The sequence below is a fragment of the Nerophis lumbriciformis genome, linkage group LG01 (assembly GCF_033978685.3).
Source record: "Nerophis lumbriciformis linkage group LG01, RoL_Nlum_v2.1, whole genome shotgun sequence".
NCBI classification, from domain to species: Eukaryota; Metazoa; Chordata; class Actinopteri; order Syngnathiformes; family Syngnathidae; genus Nerophis; species Nerophis lumbriciformis.
In genome coordinates, this window is record NC_084548.2 from 27,300,017 (window position 1) to 27,317,500 (window position 17,484).

The window sequence follows — 17,484 nt, forward strand, 5'->3', positions numbered from 1 at the left end:
CCAGAGGGGGGCCCCGGTGACCCGCGTCCGGGCAAGGGAAATCTGGGTTCCTTGCTTGTTTTCTTCATAGAGGTCTTCGAGCTGCTCTTTGTCTGATCCCTCACCTAGGACCAGTTTGTCTTGGGAGACCCTACCAGGGGGCATAAAGCCCCCGGACAACATAGCTCCTAGGATCATTGGGACACGCAAACTCCTCTACCACGTTAAGGTGGCAGCTCAGAGAGGTTTTTTATCATTTTTAAAATCCTAAAAAAAAAAAAATCTAATAAATGTGTGTTCTCTCATAATTCTCTCAAAATTACAAAAAAAAAGTGCAGTTGCCCTCTAAGGCAAAAGGCAGATGATGCCCATGACAGGATGTGCAATCCTGTTTTAAAACTACCATAAGTCTTGAAACATTTGCAAAATCTAAATAACTGCAATGGTTTGTGAAATTAGAGCTTGTGTGCTTGCCTGTGGCACACATGTTATTGCGATAATCTAAGGCAGTGATTTTCAACCAGTGTGACGCGGCATTGTAAGTATTTGTTCTCTTGTGTTTATGTTGTGTTACGGTGCAGATGTTCTCCTGAAATATGTTTGTCATTCTTGTTTGGTGTGGGTTCACAGTGTGGCGCATATTTGTAACAGTGTTTAAGTTTTTTATACGGCCACTCTCAGTGTGACTTGTATGGCTGTTGATCAAGTATGTCTTGCAGTCACTTTCGTGTGTATGCAGAAGCCTCATACAGCATGTAACTGGGCCGGCACGCTGTTTGTATGGTGAAAAAGCGGACGCTAAAGGCAGTGCCATCACGGCACGCCCCTAATATTGTCGTCAGGTGTGCCGTGGGAAATTATTTAATATCTCCTAATTAACCATTGTCGGGTGTCTGTGCTATAATAAAGTGCGGCAGATGATGTAATACTCATCTATTTCAGTAGGTGGCAGCAGAGGGCGATAAATACCTATAAAGACAATCGAGTTAGCTCTGCGCGAAACGTGACAGTGACAGCAGCAAGAGGAGGCGAGCAAGTGACAGTGATGGAGAAGTTTTTGAGAAGGGAAAATGCAAATGCCGAACGGGGTCCTGGACAAAATTTTGACCCAGATGAAGGCCCTAGTATGAGTGGTCGACAAAACAAAAAAGACAAGACGGTGAGCTCGAGGCAATACAGCGAAAGCTATCTTTCATATGGATTTACATTCACCGGGGATGCGACAGCATCGAGTCCGCAGTGCTGGGTGTGTGGTGAGTTTTTGATTGATTGATTGAAACTTTTATTAGTAGATTGCACAGTACAGTACACATTCCGTACAATTGACCACTAAATGGTAACACCCCAATAAGTTTTTCAACTTGTTTAAGTCGGGGTCCACGTTAATCAATTCATGGTAAAAGAAAGGAGCTATCCAATAGCACCATTGTGCCAAGCAAGCTTAAACACCATCTCAAAACGAAACATCCTTCCTTTCAAAACAAGCCGATGGACTATTTTGTACGCTTACGTACAATGAGAAACAGGCAACTTTTCTGAGAAAAACCTCAACGGTAAACGAGAGAGCCCTCAAAGCTAGCTACCTTGTTGCTGAACTCGTAGCTAAATCAAAAAAGTCCCACACAGAAACATTAATACTGTGAGCTTGTAAAGCCTTTGTAAATTAGATGCTCGAGCCCAAGTTTCACACTAGGTGAGTATAAATACATTTACAAACTATATTATTAACTATATGTATTATATACTGTGTTAGAGTGTCATTTTGTGTCGTTTTGGTTGGTGGTGTTCCACAGGATTTTGTAAATGTAAAAAGTGTGCCGCGGCTCAAAAAAGGTTGAAAATCACTGATCTAAGGGACTGCGTCACAGCAGTTCCCAGAAGACAAGGTTTAATACAAAGCATGGATGGCTGGAGCGTGGGGAGATGTTTGAGAAGGGAGTTTTCTATTAATATGAACATGAATGCAGCTGAGATAGGCTCCAGCACCCCCTGAATCTTTGAAAGCGACAAGCGCTAGAAAATGGATGGATGGATGGATGATGTGAAAGGTGCTTAATAAACAGATTAGTTGCATATATAATACCTTCTTTCCTCACACTCTTTGCTAACTTAAACAACATTAATATAGATTCAAAATGAATGATATTTAATTGTGATTAATCAAAACGAATCCAGAGGATGTGATTAAATTGATAAAAAATTGTGATCGTTTTGTTGGGGCATACCTGAGAGGGCACATTTTTGGGAGGTTCTATCCTGATGGAGGGGTCCCATTCTCCAGGGGGTAACACTGTTACTTGATCAAGGAACTCATCGATTCCCGCAACAAGGTCATTTCTGTCTTTGGCTTTATACGCCACATCATGGAAAACCTGGGGGTTAAAGGAGAAAATCATCATGTTGGTTCAATAATAGCTGCACTGTGGGAAACTGTGAAGTTCATCCCTATGGAGCTTACTTTTTTGGCAGAAGTCAAGGGACAACGCAAGAAAAAAACTAAAAATATCATAATTGCTGCTTCAAAATTAGAGATGTCCGATAAATGCGTTAAAATGTATTATCGGAAATTATCGGTATCGTTTTTTTTATTATCGGTATCTGTTTTTTTTTTATTTTTACTTTTTAATTTTTTTTTTTAATTAAATCAGCATAAAAAACACAAGATACACTTACAATTAGTGCACCAATCCAAAAAACCTCCCTCCCCCATTTACACTCATTCACACTCATTCACACAAAAGGGTTGTTTCTTTCTGTTATTAATATTTCTGGTTCCTACATTATATATCAATATATATCAATACAGTCTGCAAGGGATACAGTCCATAAGCACACATGATTGTGCGTGCTGCTGGTCCACTAATAGTACTAACCTTTAACAATTAATTTTACTAATTTTCATTAATTACTAGTTTCTATGTAACTGTATTTATATTGTTTTACTTTCTTTTTTATTCAAGAAAATGTTTTTAATTTATTTATCTTATTTTATTTTATTAATTTTTTTTAAAAGTACCTTATCTTCACCATACCTGGTTGTCCAAATTAGGCATAATAATATGTTAATTCCACGACTGTATATATCGGTATCGGTTGATATCGGTATCGGTAATTAAAGAGTTAGACAATATCGGAATATTGGTTATCGGCAAAAAGCCATTATCGGACATCCCTATTCAAATTTTTTCAGATCAAGGCCTCACCTCGTCAGTCATCAGGGTTGCAATGGACCGCCCTATTTCATGATACTGTGGACCTTTTCCCAGGGGCCCAAGGAGGATGAAAAGAAACCTGTACAACACATAGTACATAGAGTACACAGTTAGGAGGGGTACTGGATCATTTGTTAAAAAAACACACTGAGGTCAGTAGGGGCAACCTGGTGGTGATGGGAACCTCAGCCAAGCCGTTTAGCAGCACAGCAGGTGACAGGCGCACAAAGGCCACGACGGGACGGTCTAGGAACTCCAACTCCCCAACCAAGACATTGGAAGCCTCGGCGCCAGGTGGAATTTTCTTCATGAAGTGAAGGTCAATCTAAAAAAAAAAAAAACTTTTACATGATTGAAGACTACAACACGCAACTCACAGTTCTACATTCTGTGTGAAAGCTGAACAACAGTGAACGGGAAAACGGAAAATAACTAGGAAAGCACTCAGAGAGCACAGACTAAACTAGCAAGGAATCCTTTAAACAAAATCTGAATTGAGACGGTGATCTGGCTCACTTCTAAAAAAATCATCAAAATCTGCTCATAACCTTTTCAGCTAGTTTGCTGAAATAAATGGAGTGAACCCTCTTGTCAGTCCAATCTCTTTGTCTCTGTGGGTGGACGCGGGGCTGAAGCCGATAGCATACATATACACACAGAGAAGTTTAGCCTCGTAATGTAAACATTAGGTGTGAATGAATGATGGGTTCCCACTTCTCTGTGAGCGCTTTGAGTATCTAACAACAGAAAAGTGCGATATAAAATCTAATCCATTATTATTATTATTTTAAAAATGATCCAGATAATCCCCCACATCCAATTAATTGTTCTTTATAAATTTCATCAAAATCTGCCCATAACTTTTTGAGTGATGTTACTAAGTAACAAACTAACTGACTGACATATAAATGCAGGCACAGACCAGAGCAATCCCTAGGTAGGGAGGGGGTTGAACAATATATTTGAAATTGTATTTCTATGTGTAACATAGAACAACATTGTAAGCAATCCTGGGCCAAAAATCACTTCAAATTCTCTACTGCTCGCTAGTGTTACCATATCTGAGTTATTGTGTATAAATATGGGGAAATAACTACAAATGTGCACTACATTTGTTCATTGTGTTACAAAAAAGATCAGTTATAGAATAATACATAATGTTGGATATAGAGAACATACAAACCCTTTATTTATTGAGTAAAAAATATTAAAGTTCGGTGATTTGGTAAAATTGCAAACAGCTAAAATGATGTACAAAGCAAACTATAACCTGCTACCAAAGAATGTACAATAATTCTTCTCAACTAAAGAGGAGAAAAATAACCTTAGAGGAAAATATAATTTAAAACATTTGTATGCACGTACAACACTTAGAACAGTGGTTCTTAACCTGGGTTCCATCGAACCCTAGGGGTTCGGTGAGTCGGGCTCAGGGGTTCGGTGGAGGTCAAAACACACCCGACTCATCGTGTAAATAAAAACTTCTCCCTATCGGCGTATTACGGATACGGCAACAGCAGAAGTCAGACTGATTTGCAGGTGTGTAATTTGTTGTGAGTTTATGCACTGTGTTAGTTTTGTTGTTTGAACAAGGTGATGTTCATGCACGGTTCATTTTGTGCACCAGTAAAAAAACATTGTAACACTTTAGTATGGGGAACATATTCACCATTAATTAGTTGCTTATTAACATGTAAATTAGTAACATATTGGTTCTTAACTAGTCATTATTAAGTACTTATTAATGCCTTATTCGGCATGGCCCTATTATTACCCTAACCCTCTAACCTTGACCCAAACCCTAACCAAATAACTCTAAATTAAGTCTTTGTTACTTAGAATATGTTGCCCATACTAAAGTGTTACCAAAAACATATAACTTTGTCTTGAATTTGAAAAAAAACATTTTATTTTTCACTAAAGAAGTGTTCGGTGAATGCGCATATGAAACTGGTGGGGTTCGGTACCTCCAACAAGGTTAAGAACCACTGACTTAGAACCTTTAACATATCAGTATGTGGAATTAAATTATGGAATGGATTAAGTAAAGAAGTTAAACATTGTACTGATATGATCCAGTTTAAGAGGTTGTTCAAATGAATAGAGCTTACAAAGTACAAAGAAGAAGAATTATGAGAAATACTTTCAACCTTATTGAAAGTAAGATATTCTTCATCTCAGTATGTTAATAATGACTGAATTAATTAATTACATATTACAAAACTGTTGTGTATACTAATTCACAGATGTTATTTTATTATATAAAAAGGTCAGTAAATGATTCTATATATTTGTAAACGCTCTGAAGTGGGAAAGGGGTAGGATTAAATAAGTTTTGCTTCTTCCTACTCCTTTTCGGACATGATGTAAAGTGAAATGATATGAAATTGTGTGATGTATTATACTGTAAGTGTGTTCATGTTCGAAATAAACTAAAGAAAGAAAGAAAGAATCTGTAAACAAATACAGCTGGTTATGTTTATGCTCATGATTGCTGCTGCAAATACATACAATGCAAATAATATTGCATCAAATTGGAGGAATAAATGCTTTAATCTGAGTATTTTCAAACAGTATTTTGTGAATATGATTGTCCTCCAGTTACATTGTGTCCACGTTCCCAGGATAAGAGGCTAAAGTTGAACATTTGTCATGGTACCCGATCTTAAATCAAATATACACCACTAGTAATTCGGCCCAGGCTCGCTTTCAGCAGATAAACAACAGAAGCAGCGGTCTCTCACTTTGCTGAAGTCGACTGCACTGTTTTCTCTGCTGACGTCTTGTTTTCCTTCAGTGGTGGCGGGCTGGGACTGTGGGGAAACGGTTTGGCCTGTAAAGAAAATACAATTGTATTTTTGCCCAAAGTGGTGAGAAAAGGTACACTAAAACAACAAGAAGAAAAAAAGGACACTACGACAAGTACTACAACTAAAAGAAACATCAGATCTCTGTGCTTGCCAACAATTATTTCAACAACAATTACTAAACCACATTTTGTATTGGGATTAAATACTCATTTACCTCAATTTAATAAAAAAAATATTTACTGACTTTATTTATTGTTATTCTTTTACATTTTGTTCCTCGCTGCTGAGAAAATATTGACCGTATTTTCCGCACTATAAGGCGCACCTTAAAACCTCAAATTTTCTCAAAAGCTGACAGTGCGCCTTATAATCCGGTGCGCCTTATATATGGACCAATATTGAGCATATGGACCAATATTGAGCCACAACAGGTCTCGCAACTACGGGATACATAACGTAACCCCAGCCTCTACTCTACTATACGCCTTTTAATGCGGTGCGCCTTATAATGTGGTGCGCCTTATATATGAACAAAGTTTTAAAATAGGCCATTCATTGAAGGTGCGCCTTATAATCCGGTGCGCCTTATAGTTTGGAAAATACGGTACTATGAAAATGATGTACTGTTCATTTATTTGTAAAGGGATGAACTACCAGTACACACTCAGCAGTGGTTTAAATACTTTCAAATACCCCTGACCCTTAGCTTTGTTTCAGAATGTCTAATAAACTATGTGTGTGTTAAGATGTGGGTTTCTACCACTGTAACTAGTGTAAAGTTAGTTGTTAGTAACATACTAATGTCGTGGTATTATCATGATGATTTCAAACTACTACAGACACTACTGTATCTCTACACTACAAAAGCTGCATCATTGCCTGTGCAGAGTTCATGGTCTTCCAGCGAAATGGGCAAGTAGCCTTGTGCAACTGCCTCGAGGACGCTGAGACGCTTGGTCTCGTTCCTGTCAACCGCTGCCTCGACTTTGGTGTGGACGTGACTTCTGAGAATGCTCAGCGGTGACCAAGGGGCCGTCACACACGATATGCAGCGTGCATACTGACGCTGCCATACTGTCTTGGTGGCTGAAGCTCCACGTGGGGTGATTTGTTCAGGCACACATTTTATAGTTTGACAAAAGAAGCCATCTTTAGATGAATGGTGTGCATGACCACGGACAGCACGATGGACAACACACACATACACATACACACAAAGACAAAATGAGACAAGAAATCATGCAAAAGGGTACAACATACCACACTGACCCAAATATAAGATGGTATTTTATAGCTGCCTGTTTCGTCAGTTTTAGCTGTAGAGGAATGCATTGAATGGGCTAAGTGTTAGCTTTCAAATGCTAAGTTAGTTACTTTAGGTTTTTTTTTTTAGAATGCATTTTTTAAATATTACTAACATTGCAGAATAATGGATACATTAAATAAACATTTTTTCTACATGCAAACCGGTCCCTCACCAGAAATCATTGCCAATGTGCATATTTTGGCATTACCTTTTCCTTGACACTAAAGATTGAACTATAGCGGCCATGAATATGGCCCATTTTTTCACTATCAGGCAGGGGTGTAACGGTAGGCTATAACCATGGTTTTGGTACTGTACATTCTTAGGCCTAAAGCTCCGCTTTCGGTCTGAATGACGAGGCCGCCAATTTGTGACAATTTGGTCGCTTTATTCTTATTTCTACAGGACACAACCAGACACATTTGCCAGTCGCCACTAGTACGGCACTCTATGCTCCCTCTCCTCACTCTTCGACTCACTCACTGACATCACTCAGCCAACACACTGTCATTCTTAAAGGAGAGCGCACACACATGCACACACACACATATGCTACTCTCATAGCACTTGTTTGGTCTTTCTGTGGATTCTCTGCATGGAGTGAGAAGAGAAACTGTGATATCTTGATATGTCAACTCAATAACAGAAACTTGTCGTTGGTTTTGTTGATTTAATGCAGACGGTGGGGCAACATCCTGACACTTCCAGTGTGTCGGTTTATTGAGTAGCTTCCTAAACTACTGTATAGTGTTCAATAGCTTATACCAGTGGTTCTTAACCTGGGTTCGATCAAACCCTAGGGGTTCGGTGAGTCGGGCTCAGGGGTTCGGCCGAGGTCAAAACACACCCGACTCATCGTGTAAATAAAAACTTCTCCCTATCGGCGTATTACGGATACGGCAACAGCAGAAGTCAGACTGATTTGCAGGTGTGTAATTTGTTGTGAGTTTATGCACTGTGTTGGTTTTGTTCTTTGAACAAGGTGATGTTCATGCACGGTTCATTTTGTGCACCAGTAAAAAAACATGGTAACACTTTAGTATGGGGAACATATTCACCATTAATCAGTTGCTTATTAACATGCAAATTAGTAACATATTGGCTCTTAACTAGTCATTATTAAGTACTTATTAATGCCTTATTCGGCATGGCTTTATTATAACCCTAACCCTCTAACCCTGACCCTAACCCTAACCCTAACCAAATAACTCTAAATTAAGTATTTGTAACTTAGAATATGTTGCCCATACTAAAGTGTTACCAAAAACATATAACTTTGTCTTGAATTTGAAAAAAAACATTTTATTTTTCATTAAAGAAGGGTACGGTGAATGCGCATATGAAACTGGTGGGGTTCGGTACCTCCAACAAGGTTAAGAACCACTGGCTTATACACTACAGCTGTACAGATGTATACCATTCTGGAATCGGTTGCCATCTCACATTAAACTCTCACAAAGTAAATTGTCATTCAAGACAGCTTTGAAGATACACCTATTGCAGCTGCCCACATGACGTGAATTTTTAATACTGGGTTTAACTAGCTTTTTTATCTTACGTTGTATTTTTCCTTTGTATAATGTTTGGTAATGCATGTATTCCTTGTATTTTTATTTTGTATGCTCCTATATGGACCCCAGGAAGACGAGCTGTCGCCTTGGCGTCAGCTAATGGGGATCCATTCAATAAACACTAAACAATAAACAGCAATCTGGTGTCTCAAATCTGCAACTGCCTTCATATCTACTTTAATTATCTTATTATCTCATCCTACCAGACACTTTCTCCACTGATAAATAACACCCTTGGTAAGTTGGAAATTGTTCTACTGTATTTATTAGCAGGCTTGAATAAGTCATAAAAAGTATCAATACTTATCGATATCGATCAATATTAAAAAAATATATCATAACATAGTTTTCGGCCACATCACTCAACCCTAATACAAACTCACCATTCTTGTCCATGGAATGCGGTTCTGACTGCTTCTTGCCGATATCTGCAAAGGACCGCACAATTGGGATGCGGTTGGCGAGCTTCTTGTGGTTCTGGTGGTGATGCTGCTTGAGCAGTGCCTCACGGATCCTTTTCCTGGCATCCTGACCCAATGGGCCAGACAACTCATGCTGGTCCAGGACCATATCTGAGAAGTAGCATAAACTGGGGTTGGCTTTGTTTTACTGTATAAGGTAATGTCTAAGAGAGTGGCATAGTGCTTTGTTTGACAAATTTATTGGGGGAACAAACTGTTGGGAAATGGTCATGTATATAAAAACCACAACAAGCTACAAAAGACATGGGATGTAAAAACACCTCCAAATTCTTCCTGATGACCCATGCAAACAGTAAACTGGACGGATGGTTAGTTTCTTATCAAGACTACTGAGAGTTCTCTTAACAAAACAAAACAAAAAAATGTTTGGTTTTACCAGCAATCTCCTCCAGCGAATTTGCTCTCATGTCCAACATCACGGTGCCGTTCATAATGCAGCTGCGAAGTTCAAATAGACTGTGAAGAGACAGAGTGGCCACGTAGGGCTTGCTCCATCTCTCGCCGCCATCCTCAACATCCTCCTCAAACTTCAGCCACCTGCGTAAAAACACATACTTTTCAACTGAAAATATTTGCCAACATTCTGCCACAGTTTTAAAACACTGTCTCGTTTATCGTACGGCTAAATAATGTGCGCAGCAAAATAGTCCGTTTGTGGAATGGAGAGTCCAAACAAAGAATCCACGTGTTTTTGACTCAGTGGCTGTACTTTCTTAATTGAGTACCCATCCATCCATCCATTTTCTACCGCTTATTCCCTTCGGGGTCGAGGGGGGCGCTGGAGCCTATCTCAGCTACAATCGGGCGGAAGGTGGGGTACACCCTGGACAAGTCACCACCTCATCGCAGGGCCAACACAGATAGACAGACAACATTCACACTCACATTCACACACTAGGGACCATTTAGTGTTGCCAATCAACCTATCCCCAGGTGCATGTCTTTGGAGGTGGGAGGAAGCCGGAGTACCCGGAGGGAACCCACGCAGTCACGGGGAGAACATGCAAACTCCACACAGAAAGATCCCGAGGCCGGGATTGAACTCACGACTACTCAGGACCTTCGTATTGTGAGGTAGACGCACTAACCCCTCTTCCACCGTGCTGCCTGCAAAATAATTCCCCAAAGCTGTGAGTGCCATCACTTTGATAGAGAAGTTGAGAAACATTATTGAAATCAAAAAAAGAACTCGTAAAAGTATGAAGGTGACGTCTCCCTTGCCCTTCTCTCTCTCTCCGCTCATTGTCATCTTCAATAAAGGTAAAAGTGATGTTAAATGTTCATTTATACATTTAGTACTGTTATTATTCTCTATAAAATGTGTTTTGTGCATGTATTTGTGGGTGTCTTAAACAGATTGATTGGATATATATTATTTTTTACAAGAATAATTATTTTGGTTTTTGCCTGCAATACCACTTTACACAACAATAATGTGCACTACACAGACCCTCCAGGATTTTGCAATTTTAAAATCGGCTACCTGGCTGCGAATTAAATCAATCGCTGCAAATTATGTGCGAACTCGCAAATTTGTGCAATCCCTGCAATTTATCAGCACATTTTGGCCAATAAAATGTGTTCTTCGTTAGCCCTCAAACGTACACTTCAACTGCCGAACCAATCAAATGTGTACCTGCATCGTTCCTCTGCTAAGAGGGAGGAGGGCAAGGGAGACGTCACCTTCATCACCTTTTTTACAAGTTATTTCTCGAACTCAATAGTGTTTCTCACTTTCTTTACCAAAGTGATGGCACTCACAGCTTTGGTAAATTATTTTGCAGTCGTACTCAATTAAGAAAGTTCATCATTCAGTTTATCTGATTCAGCGTTTGTGATGGCAAAAAGAACCCTCCAGTGTCCAAAGTCACAAAGAAAAAGACCATGTATTAACCCAGCAGGCACAATACATTAAAACAATGTTGAGAACTTGTTGAATTAGGTGCTGACGTTGAGCAACTCAAACCTAACGTTTAAACAACATGCTTTTTGATGACAACGTCACAACCTGACAAAGTCAGGTTGTGACGTTGATTTGACCATTGAAATTTAGTAATTTCCCATCCAAAAACGTGGCTCCAACGTTAGACATAGAGATGTCGATAAATGCTTTAAAATGTAATATCGGAAATTATCGGTATCGTTTTTTTATTATCGGTATCGTTTTTTTTGGGGTTTTTTTATTAAATCAACATAAAAAACACAAGATACACTTACAATTAGTGCACCAACCCAAAAACCTTTCTTCCCCCATTTACACTCATTCACACAAAAGGGTTGTTTCTTTCTGTTGTTAATATTCTGGTTCCTACATTATATATCAATATATATCAATAGAGTCTGCGAGGGATACAGTCCGTAAGCACACATGATTGTGCGTGCTGCTGGTCCACTAATAGTACTAACCTTTAACAGTTAATTTGACTAATTTTCATTAATTACTAGTTTCTATGTAACTGTTTTTATATTGTTTTACTTTCTTTTTTATTCAAGGAAATGTTTTTTTATTTTATAAATTTTTAAAAAAAGGACCTTATCTTCACCATACCTGGTAGTCCAAATTAGGCATGAGGTGGCGACTTGTCCAGGGTGTACCCCGCCTTCCGCCCGATTGTAGCTGAGATAGGCTCCAGCGCCCCCCGCGACCCCAAAGGGAATAAGCGGTAGAAAATGGATGGATGGATGTGTTAATTCCACGACTGTATATATCAGTATCGGTTGATATCGGTATCGGTAATTAAAGAGTTGGACAATATCGGAATATCGGATATCAGCAAAAAGCCATTATCGGACATCCCTAGTTAGACACCAACATTGTTTCGATTTACAAATACAACTAATTTGCAACGTTGTTTCAAAGTCAGTTTTAAAGGACATGTATGTATAATCAACGTTATATCAATGTCTTGTGCCAACTGGGAAGTTTGCTTTCGCACAAAAACCTGGAGTACACACTTTTTTACTGCAAAGTTAAGATGTATCATGACTGATGTTTATGTGGAAAATGTGTGGTGCCTCATGCCAACTTCATGCTTCACATACATACTGTATATTTTTACAGGTTGTGGATACTTTGGCGACACCCAGAGGTGGACGTTATTTGCCAACATTTGACTTCAACAATATAAAAAAGATTGAGACAAGGACACAAAAATATTTTTTTGTCTTGATGATTCAAATTTATAGTAGTATTTGTGAGGAGGTCTATCAATTTATCTAAGTGATCATTTTGCTATTGCTGTCACAATGTGCTTCTGTGACTCCAACATCAGCCTGGCGAGTCAAGTGAACAGCAGCCGCCAGTGTTTGCAGCACATTAATGGCTCCGGGGACCCGGGACCAATGACCCGCCTTTCTGTCACTACTGTGGCTGCTACCGCAAGTATAGTTCTCCTGTGTTGTAATAATAAATTAAGTATTCAAACCATACTCAATGTTTTTTGTATCCTTTGGGACAAGGCTGGTATGTCTAAATCTAAAAAAACAAATAATATTAACCAAATATTACATAATTTGTTACATAAACTCTAATCTTGCTCATGTGAGCAGGCTACATTTTGTTGCAAGTTACACAAATCATACTTGTGAATTGGTGGTAGCCAGAGTCAACTGCCTTCTAAAGTTTTACATTTCATTGTAACTATCTTTTGAAATAGGGTGTAGCACTAATTTCCCCGAGTCAGTTTCGGCCACACACATCTATCTTCTTCTTCACTTTCTTTTCTGACCCCGACCATTTAAAAAAAAAATTCAGCCTGTGTTCAATTATCTGCGACACAGCAATGACAGGCTAACAATCGCTCTGTGTTTTGCTCGAAACACGAGAAAGAAGCACCTTCTACTGACTTGTGATTGGCCAGATCGTGCCAAAATCAAGCATATGGCTGCTTTTAATATGATTTGCGTATTTATAATGGGGCGGGGCCTGGGCGCAGTCTGGGTGTGCTCAGCTACGCACACTTTTGCTGTCGATTTCAAGTTGATTGAGATGTAAAAAAGAAAGATACTTGGATTTGTGTTTGTGCGCTCTTTAATACATCTGAATTTTTGCTTCTGTGCTATGTTTTATGGATTCGAACATACACCTATTTTTAGTAGGTAATCCATGTAACTCTTAATACACGAGGCCCCTTTTGAGCTGGCCAAAAAAATCAAAGACAATCCAGCAACCCTAGTGCTGGATTACAAACACATGATTTAGAGCATGGGTGTCAAACTCTGGCCCGCGGGCCAAATTTGGTGGTAGCGGGGGTGCATATTGCAGCCCGGAACAGTTAGTGCTGCAAAAGGTTCTGGATATTTGTTCTGTTGTGTTTATGTTGTGTTACGGCGCGGATGTTCTCCCGAAATGTGTTTGTCATTCTTGTTTGGTGTGGATTCACAGTGTGGCGCATATTTCTAACAGTGTTAATTCGGCCACCCTCAGTGTAACCTGTATCGCTTTTGATCAAGTATGCATGGCATTCACGTGTGTGTGTGCGTATAGAAGCCGCACATATCTTGTGACTGGGCCGGCACGTTGTTAGAATGGATGAAAAGCGGACGTGACGACAGCTCGTAGAGGACGTTAAAGGCAGTGCCTTTAAGGCACGCTCCCAAGACTGTGGTCCGCTACGAGATATAATGACACCTTCGTTCGATAATGAAGGTTGCCTCAGCTCAAAGCCTGAGCCCCGACATTAATGAACTAGCATCCAAGAAAAGATGGCAGGTATCTGGCTTGGACACATCAGATTAGATCAGTGTGTTGCAAACTGAGCAGTTTAAAGTCCTGAATGGTTGGTTTATTCATTGTTATTTTATTTTCAAATTTCTTAGCTTGTGGAAAAAGTTAATGTTGATATTTACCTCAGAAGGCTGCAAATAGAAAAGAGGCATTCAATTTTTATTTAAATTGTACCGTATTTGATATGCCATTGATATTTTTTAATCATTAATATTATTATTTAAAACTCGATTTTGCATGTCACTATAAAGTTATATAAGCCTTGCTTGTTCAATATTTAATGCAAAACTTGTTTGGGTCCCTATTAAAAGGTTCATTTGTTCAACCTTGGCTTTATTCAGTTTTAAATTTTGGCCCACTCTGTATTTGAGTTTGACACCCCTGATTTAGAGGTTAAATGGTAAATGGGTTATACTTGTACAGCGCTTTTCTACCTTCAAGGCACTCAAAGCCCTTTGACACTATTTCCACATTCACCCATTCACACACACATTCACACACTGATGGCAGGAGCTGCCATGCAAGGCCCTAACCACCACCCATCAGGAGCAAGGACGAAGTGTCTTGTTCAAGGACACAACGGACATCACTAAGTTGGTAGAAGATGGGGATCGAACCAGGAACCCTCAGGTTGCTGGCACGGCCACTCTCCCAACCCCGCTACCTTAGGTTGTTCCCATTATTTGATTTTACCAAACGAATGGCAAATACTCAATATGGCTGCTGTTAATTTACCTTCAGCAGCACAGATGTGAGTCTACTTTAAAGGTTAAGTGGCAGAAATACAAGCCAGATGTGATCAAAAAATAGCTGAATGTAATGGAGTGGATCCATACACTCTGGATGCTAACAATTTGTTGTTAATCGGTGATAGTTTCTGTGTTGTCAGGCAATTCGCTTATAACATATATAATATATATGTTTAGTTTTTGCAGTTGATCTCCTGCCAAATAATTTAAGTATATGCACTTTTCAACTGGGCAACACAAGCATACTGTACAACACATTCAGTAGCCGGTAGTGTCTGACCTTCAAAATAAAAGCATGGCTGTAAAAAAAACACCACAGTATATGTGTAAAAAAGTGCTACCATGATTAGTTGACTTAATCAAGGCGTAGTCAACCATGAAAAATAATCGATGACATTATGTGTTTTAATTGTTTTACTGTTGACTGCCTATTTATTGTTGGTCTACTGTTTCAAACAGATTGTTGTTATTCACATCCACGCAAATCTGTGTGCTGTGATGGTAAAAACATGCATAAATGCTCGGGAGTTACATTTCACGGAAAAAAGGACAACAACAGGGCAACTTTCAATTCTTGCAAAGAGGATATTTCTTCAAAGGGAGGAGATTATATGCAGAAACTTAACACGAGCCCAGCGGGAATGTCATCTCAGCAGCAGTGGAAATGTCAGCATGTTGTCTGCTGTTAATACTGCAGTTAAATAACTAACTAACTAACGGACCGACTAACATTGTCTATTACGCATCATTGTATAAATAGCTATTATTACGTGTAAACATTAAAGGAATGCTTCTCATCAGTGGCGATTGCTATGACACTGTGAGGGAAGTTAAGCTATTCCCTGAAATATCAAAAGTGGTCAAATATGTATAATTGTGTGTATATTTCACTAACAAAACATGTGCTAAAATGCTTACAGCTCTTGTCCGGTATCAAGACCTTACTGCTGGGTTTGTACTCTCATGTTACTTCTCATCTAAACAATGTTTAGTACCGTATTTTTCGGAGTATAAGTCGCTCCGGAGTATAAGTCGCACTGGCCGAAAATGCATAATAAAGAAGGAAAAAAACATATATAAATCGCACTGGAGTATAAGTCGCATTTTTGGTGGAAATTTATTTGATAAAACCCAACACCAAGAATAGACATTTGAAAGGCAATTTAAAATAAATAAAGAATAGTGAACAACAGGCTGAATAAGTGTACGTTATATGAGGCATAAATAACCAACTGAGAACGTGCCTGGTATGTTAACGTAACTGTTACGTTCCACGTAGTGGTGGTTTGTTTGTTTTGTGTTTCTTCTTCTAGATAAGGCTGCGAAAGCTGGAGCTGGAAATGGCTGCTGCGCAGTCTACCACTCAGAGTAATCCCACACCTACATCAGATACATATGACATCAGGAGACAAGTGTGTATTCCAGAATTCAGGGAAACCGAGGTGGATGTGTACTTCCAGACATTTGAACGGCTTGCCACTGCTCTGCGCTGGCCTAAGGATATTTGGGCAACTTTACTGCAGAGTAAAGTAACCGGTAAGGCTCAGGAGGCAATGGCGGCCTTGTCTTTAGATCAAAGTATGGACTATGAGGTGGTTAAGGCTTCAATCCTACGAGCTTATGAATTGGTGCCTGAAGCTTACCGACAGAAGTTTAGGGACTATCGAAAGAAACATGAACAAACATTTGTGGACTTTGCCAGAGAGTTAAGTGTTCGTTTTGACAGGTGGTGCAAAGCGAGCAAGGCCACAGATTTTAACTCTCTTAGAGAACTTGTCTTACTGGAGGCTTTTAAAAAGTGCGCTCCAGCACCATGTGTGGTGTACTTAAATGAGCAAAAGGTTACCACATTGAGAGATGCATCAGTTTTTTCTGATGAGTATGTTCTGACACATAAAACTGTGTTTAGGCCATCTTCTGAGATGCCTCCTGTCGCTCCATCCTTCTCCCCATTACAAGCCAGGGCTCGTGCTAAAGAAGAACGAGAGTGCTTTTATTGTCACAGAAAAGGTCACTTGGTAGCCAACTGTCATGCTGCAGGGGCCAAACGGAAAGATAAGCAGACCATCTCCCAGCTGGAAAACAGGCTAAAAGCCGAGCAGGAAGGTCGCATCCTGGCTGAAAAACATCTGGCTGACGAGAGGAAGAGGAAGAAGATGGAGGAACCCACGGCTGCCAGGGCGGTGGCTTTAGCTGCTGCTACAAGAGTGGAGTCCAATGATTCACCGTGTAGTCGAATTAGAGAACTGGAGACTGAGTGCAAGAAGCTCAGCATGGACATAAGACTCAAGGAAGAGCAGATTCAGGATCTGGAGGGCAAGTGTCAGGAGTTGCCCAAGTACAAGAAGAATGAGAAAGACACAGAGGTGCTGATGTCGGCGCTGTCCGCCATGAAGGAGAAGACTCTGCACCTGGAGAACAGCCTGAATGCAGAGACCAGGATCAAGCTGGATCTGTTCTCTGCACTGGGAGATGCCAAGAGGCAGCTGGAGATAGCGCAAGGCCAGATCCACCAGAGGGACCAAGAGATGGCAGAGCTCAAGCAAAAGGTTTTTGACAGCTGTAAAGCTTTGCTCTGCGGTGCTCCAGTTTTTGCTGCTACCAACTTTGTCCAGCCTTTGAAAATAGGGGTTGGTCGGGTGTGGGTGA

The 17,484-nt window shown here is 39.8% G+C and overlaps 1 protein-coding gene across 4 annotated transcripts in view; it reads right to left on the reverse strand.

The window, feature by feature from the left end:
• The window catches only part of LOC133617981 (sodium-driven chloride bicarbonate exchanger-like), a 121,582-nt gene that overhangs the window by 47,723 nt on the left and 56,375 nt on the right, over window positions 1-17,484 (reverse strand). For all 4 annotated transcript variants that reach the window (XR_009817098.1, XM_061978424.1, XM_061978440.1 and 1 more), the window contains 6 exons: window positions 9,737-9,897; window positions 9,262-9,450; window positions 5,936-6,024; window positions 3,359-3,516; window positions 3,183-3,270; window positions 2,205-2,351 (listed from right to left, as the gene is read on the reverse strand). Coding sequence is in view for 3 of the 4 variants with exons in the window: in XM_061978424.1 (XP_061834408.1) it covers window positions 2,205-2,351; window positions 3,183-3,270; window positions 3,359-3,516; window positions 5,936-6,024; window positions 9,262-9,450; window positions 9,737-9,897 (832 nt within the window). In the remaining variant the exon portion in view is untranslated. The remainder of the gene's footprint in view (window positions 1-2,204; window positions 2,352-3,182; window positions 3,271-3,358; window positions 3,517-5,935; window positions 6,025-9,261; window positions 9,451-9,736; window positions 9,898-17,484) is intronic.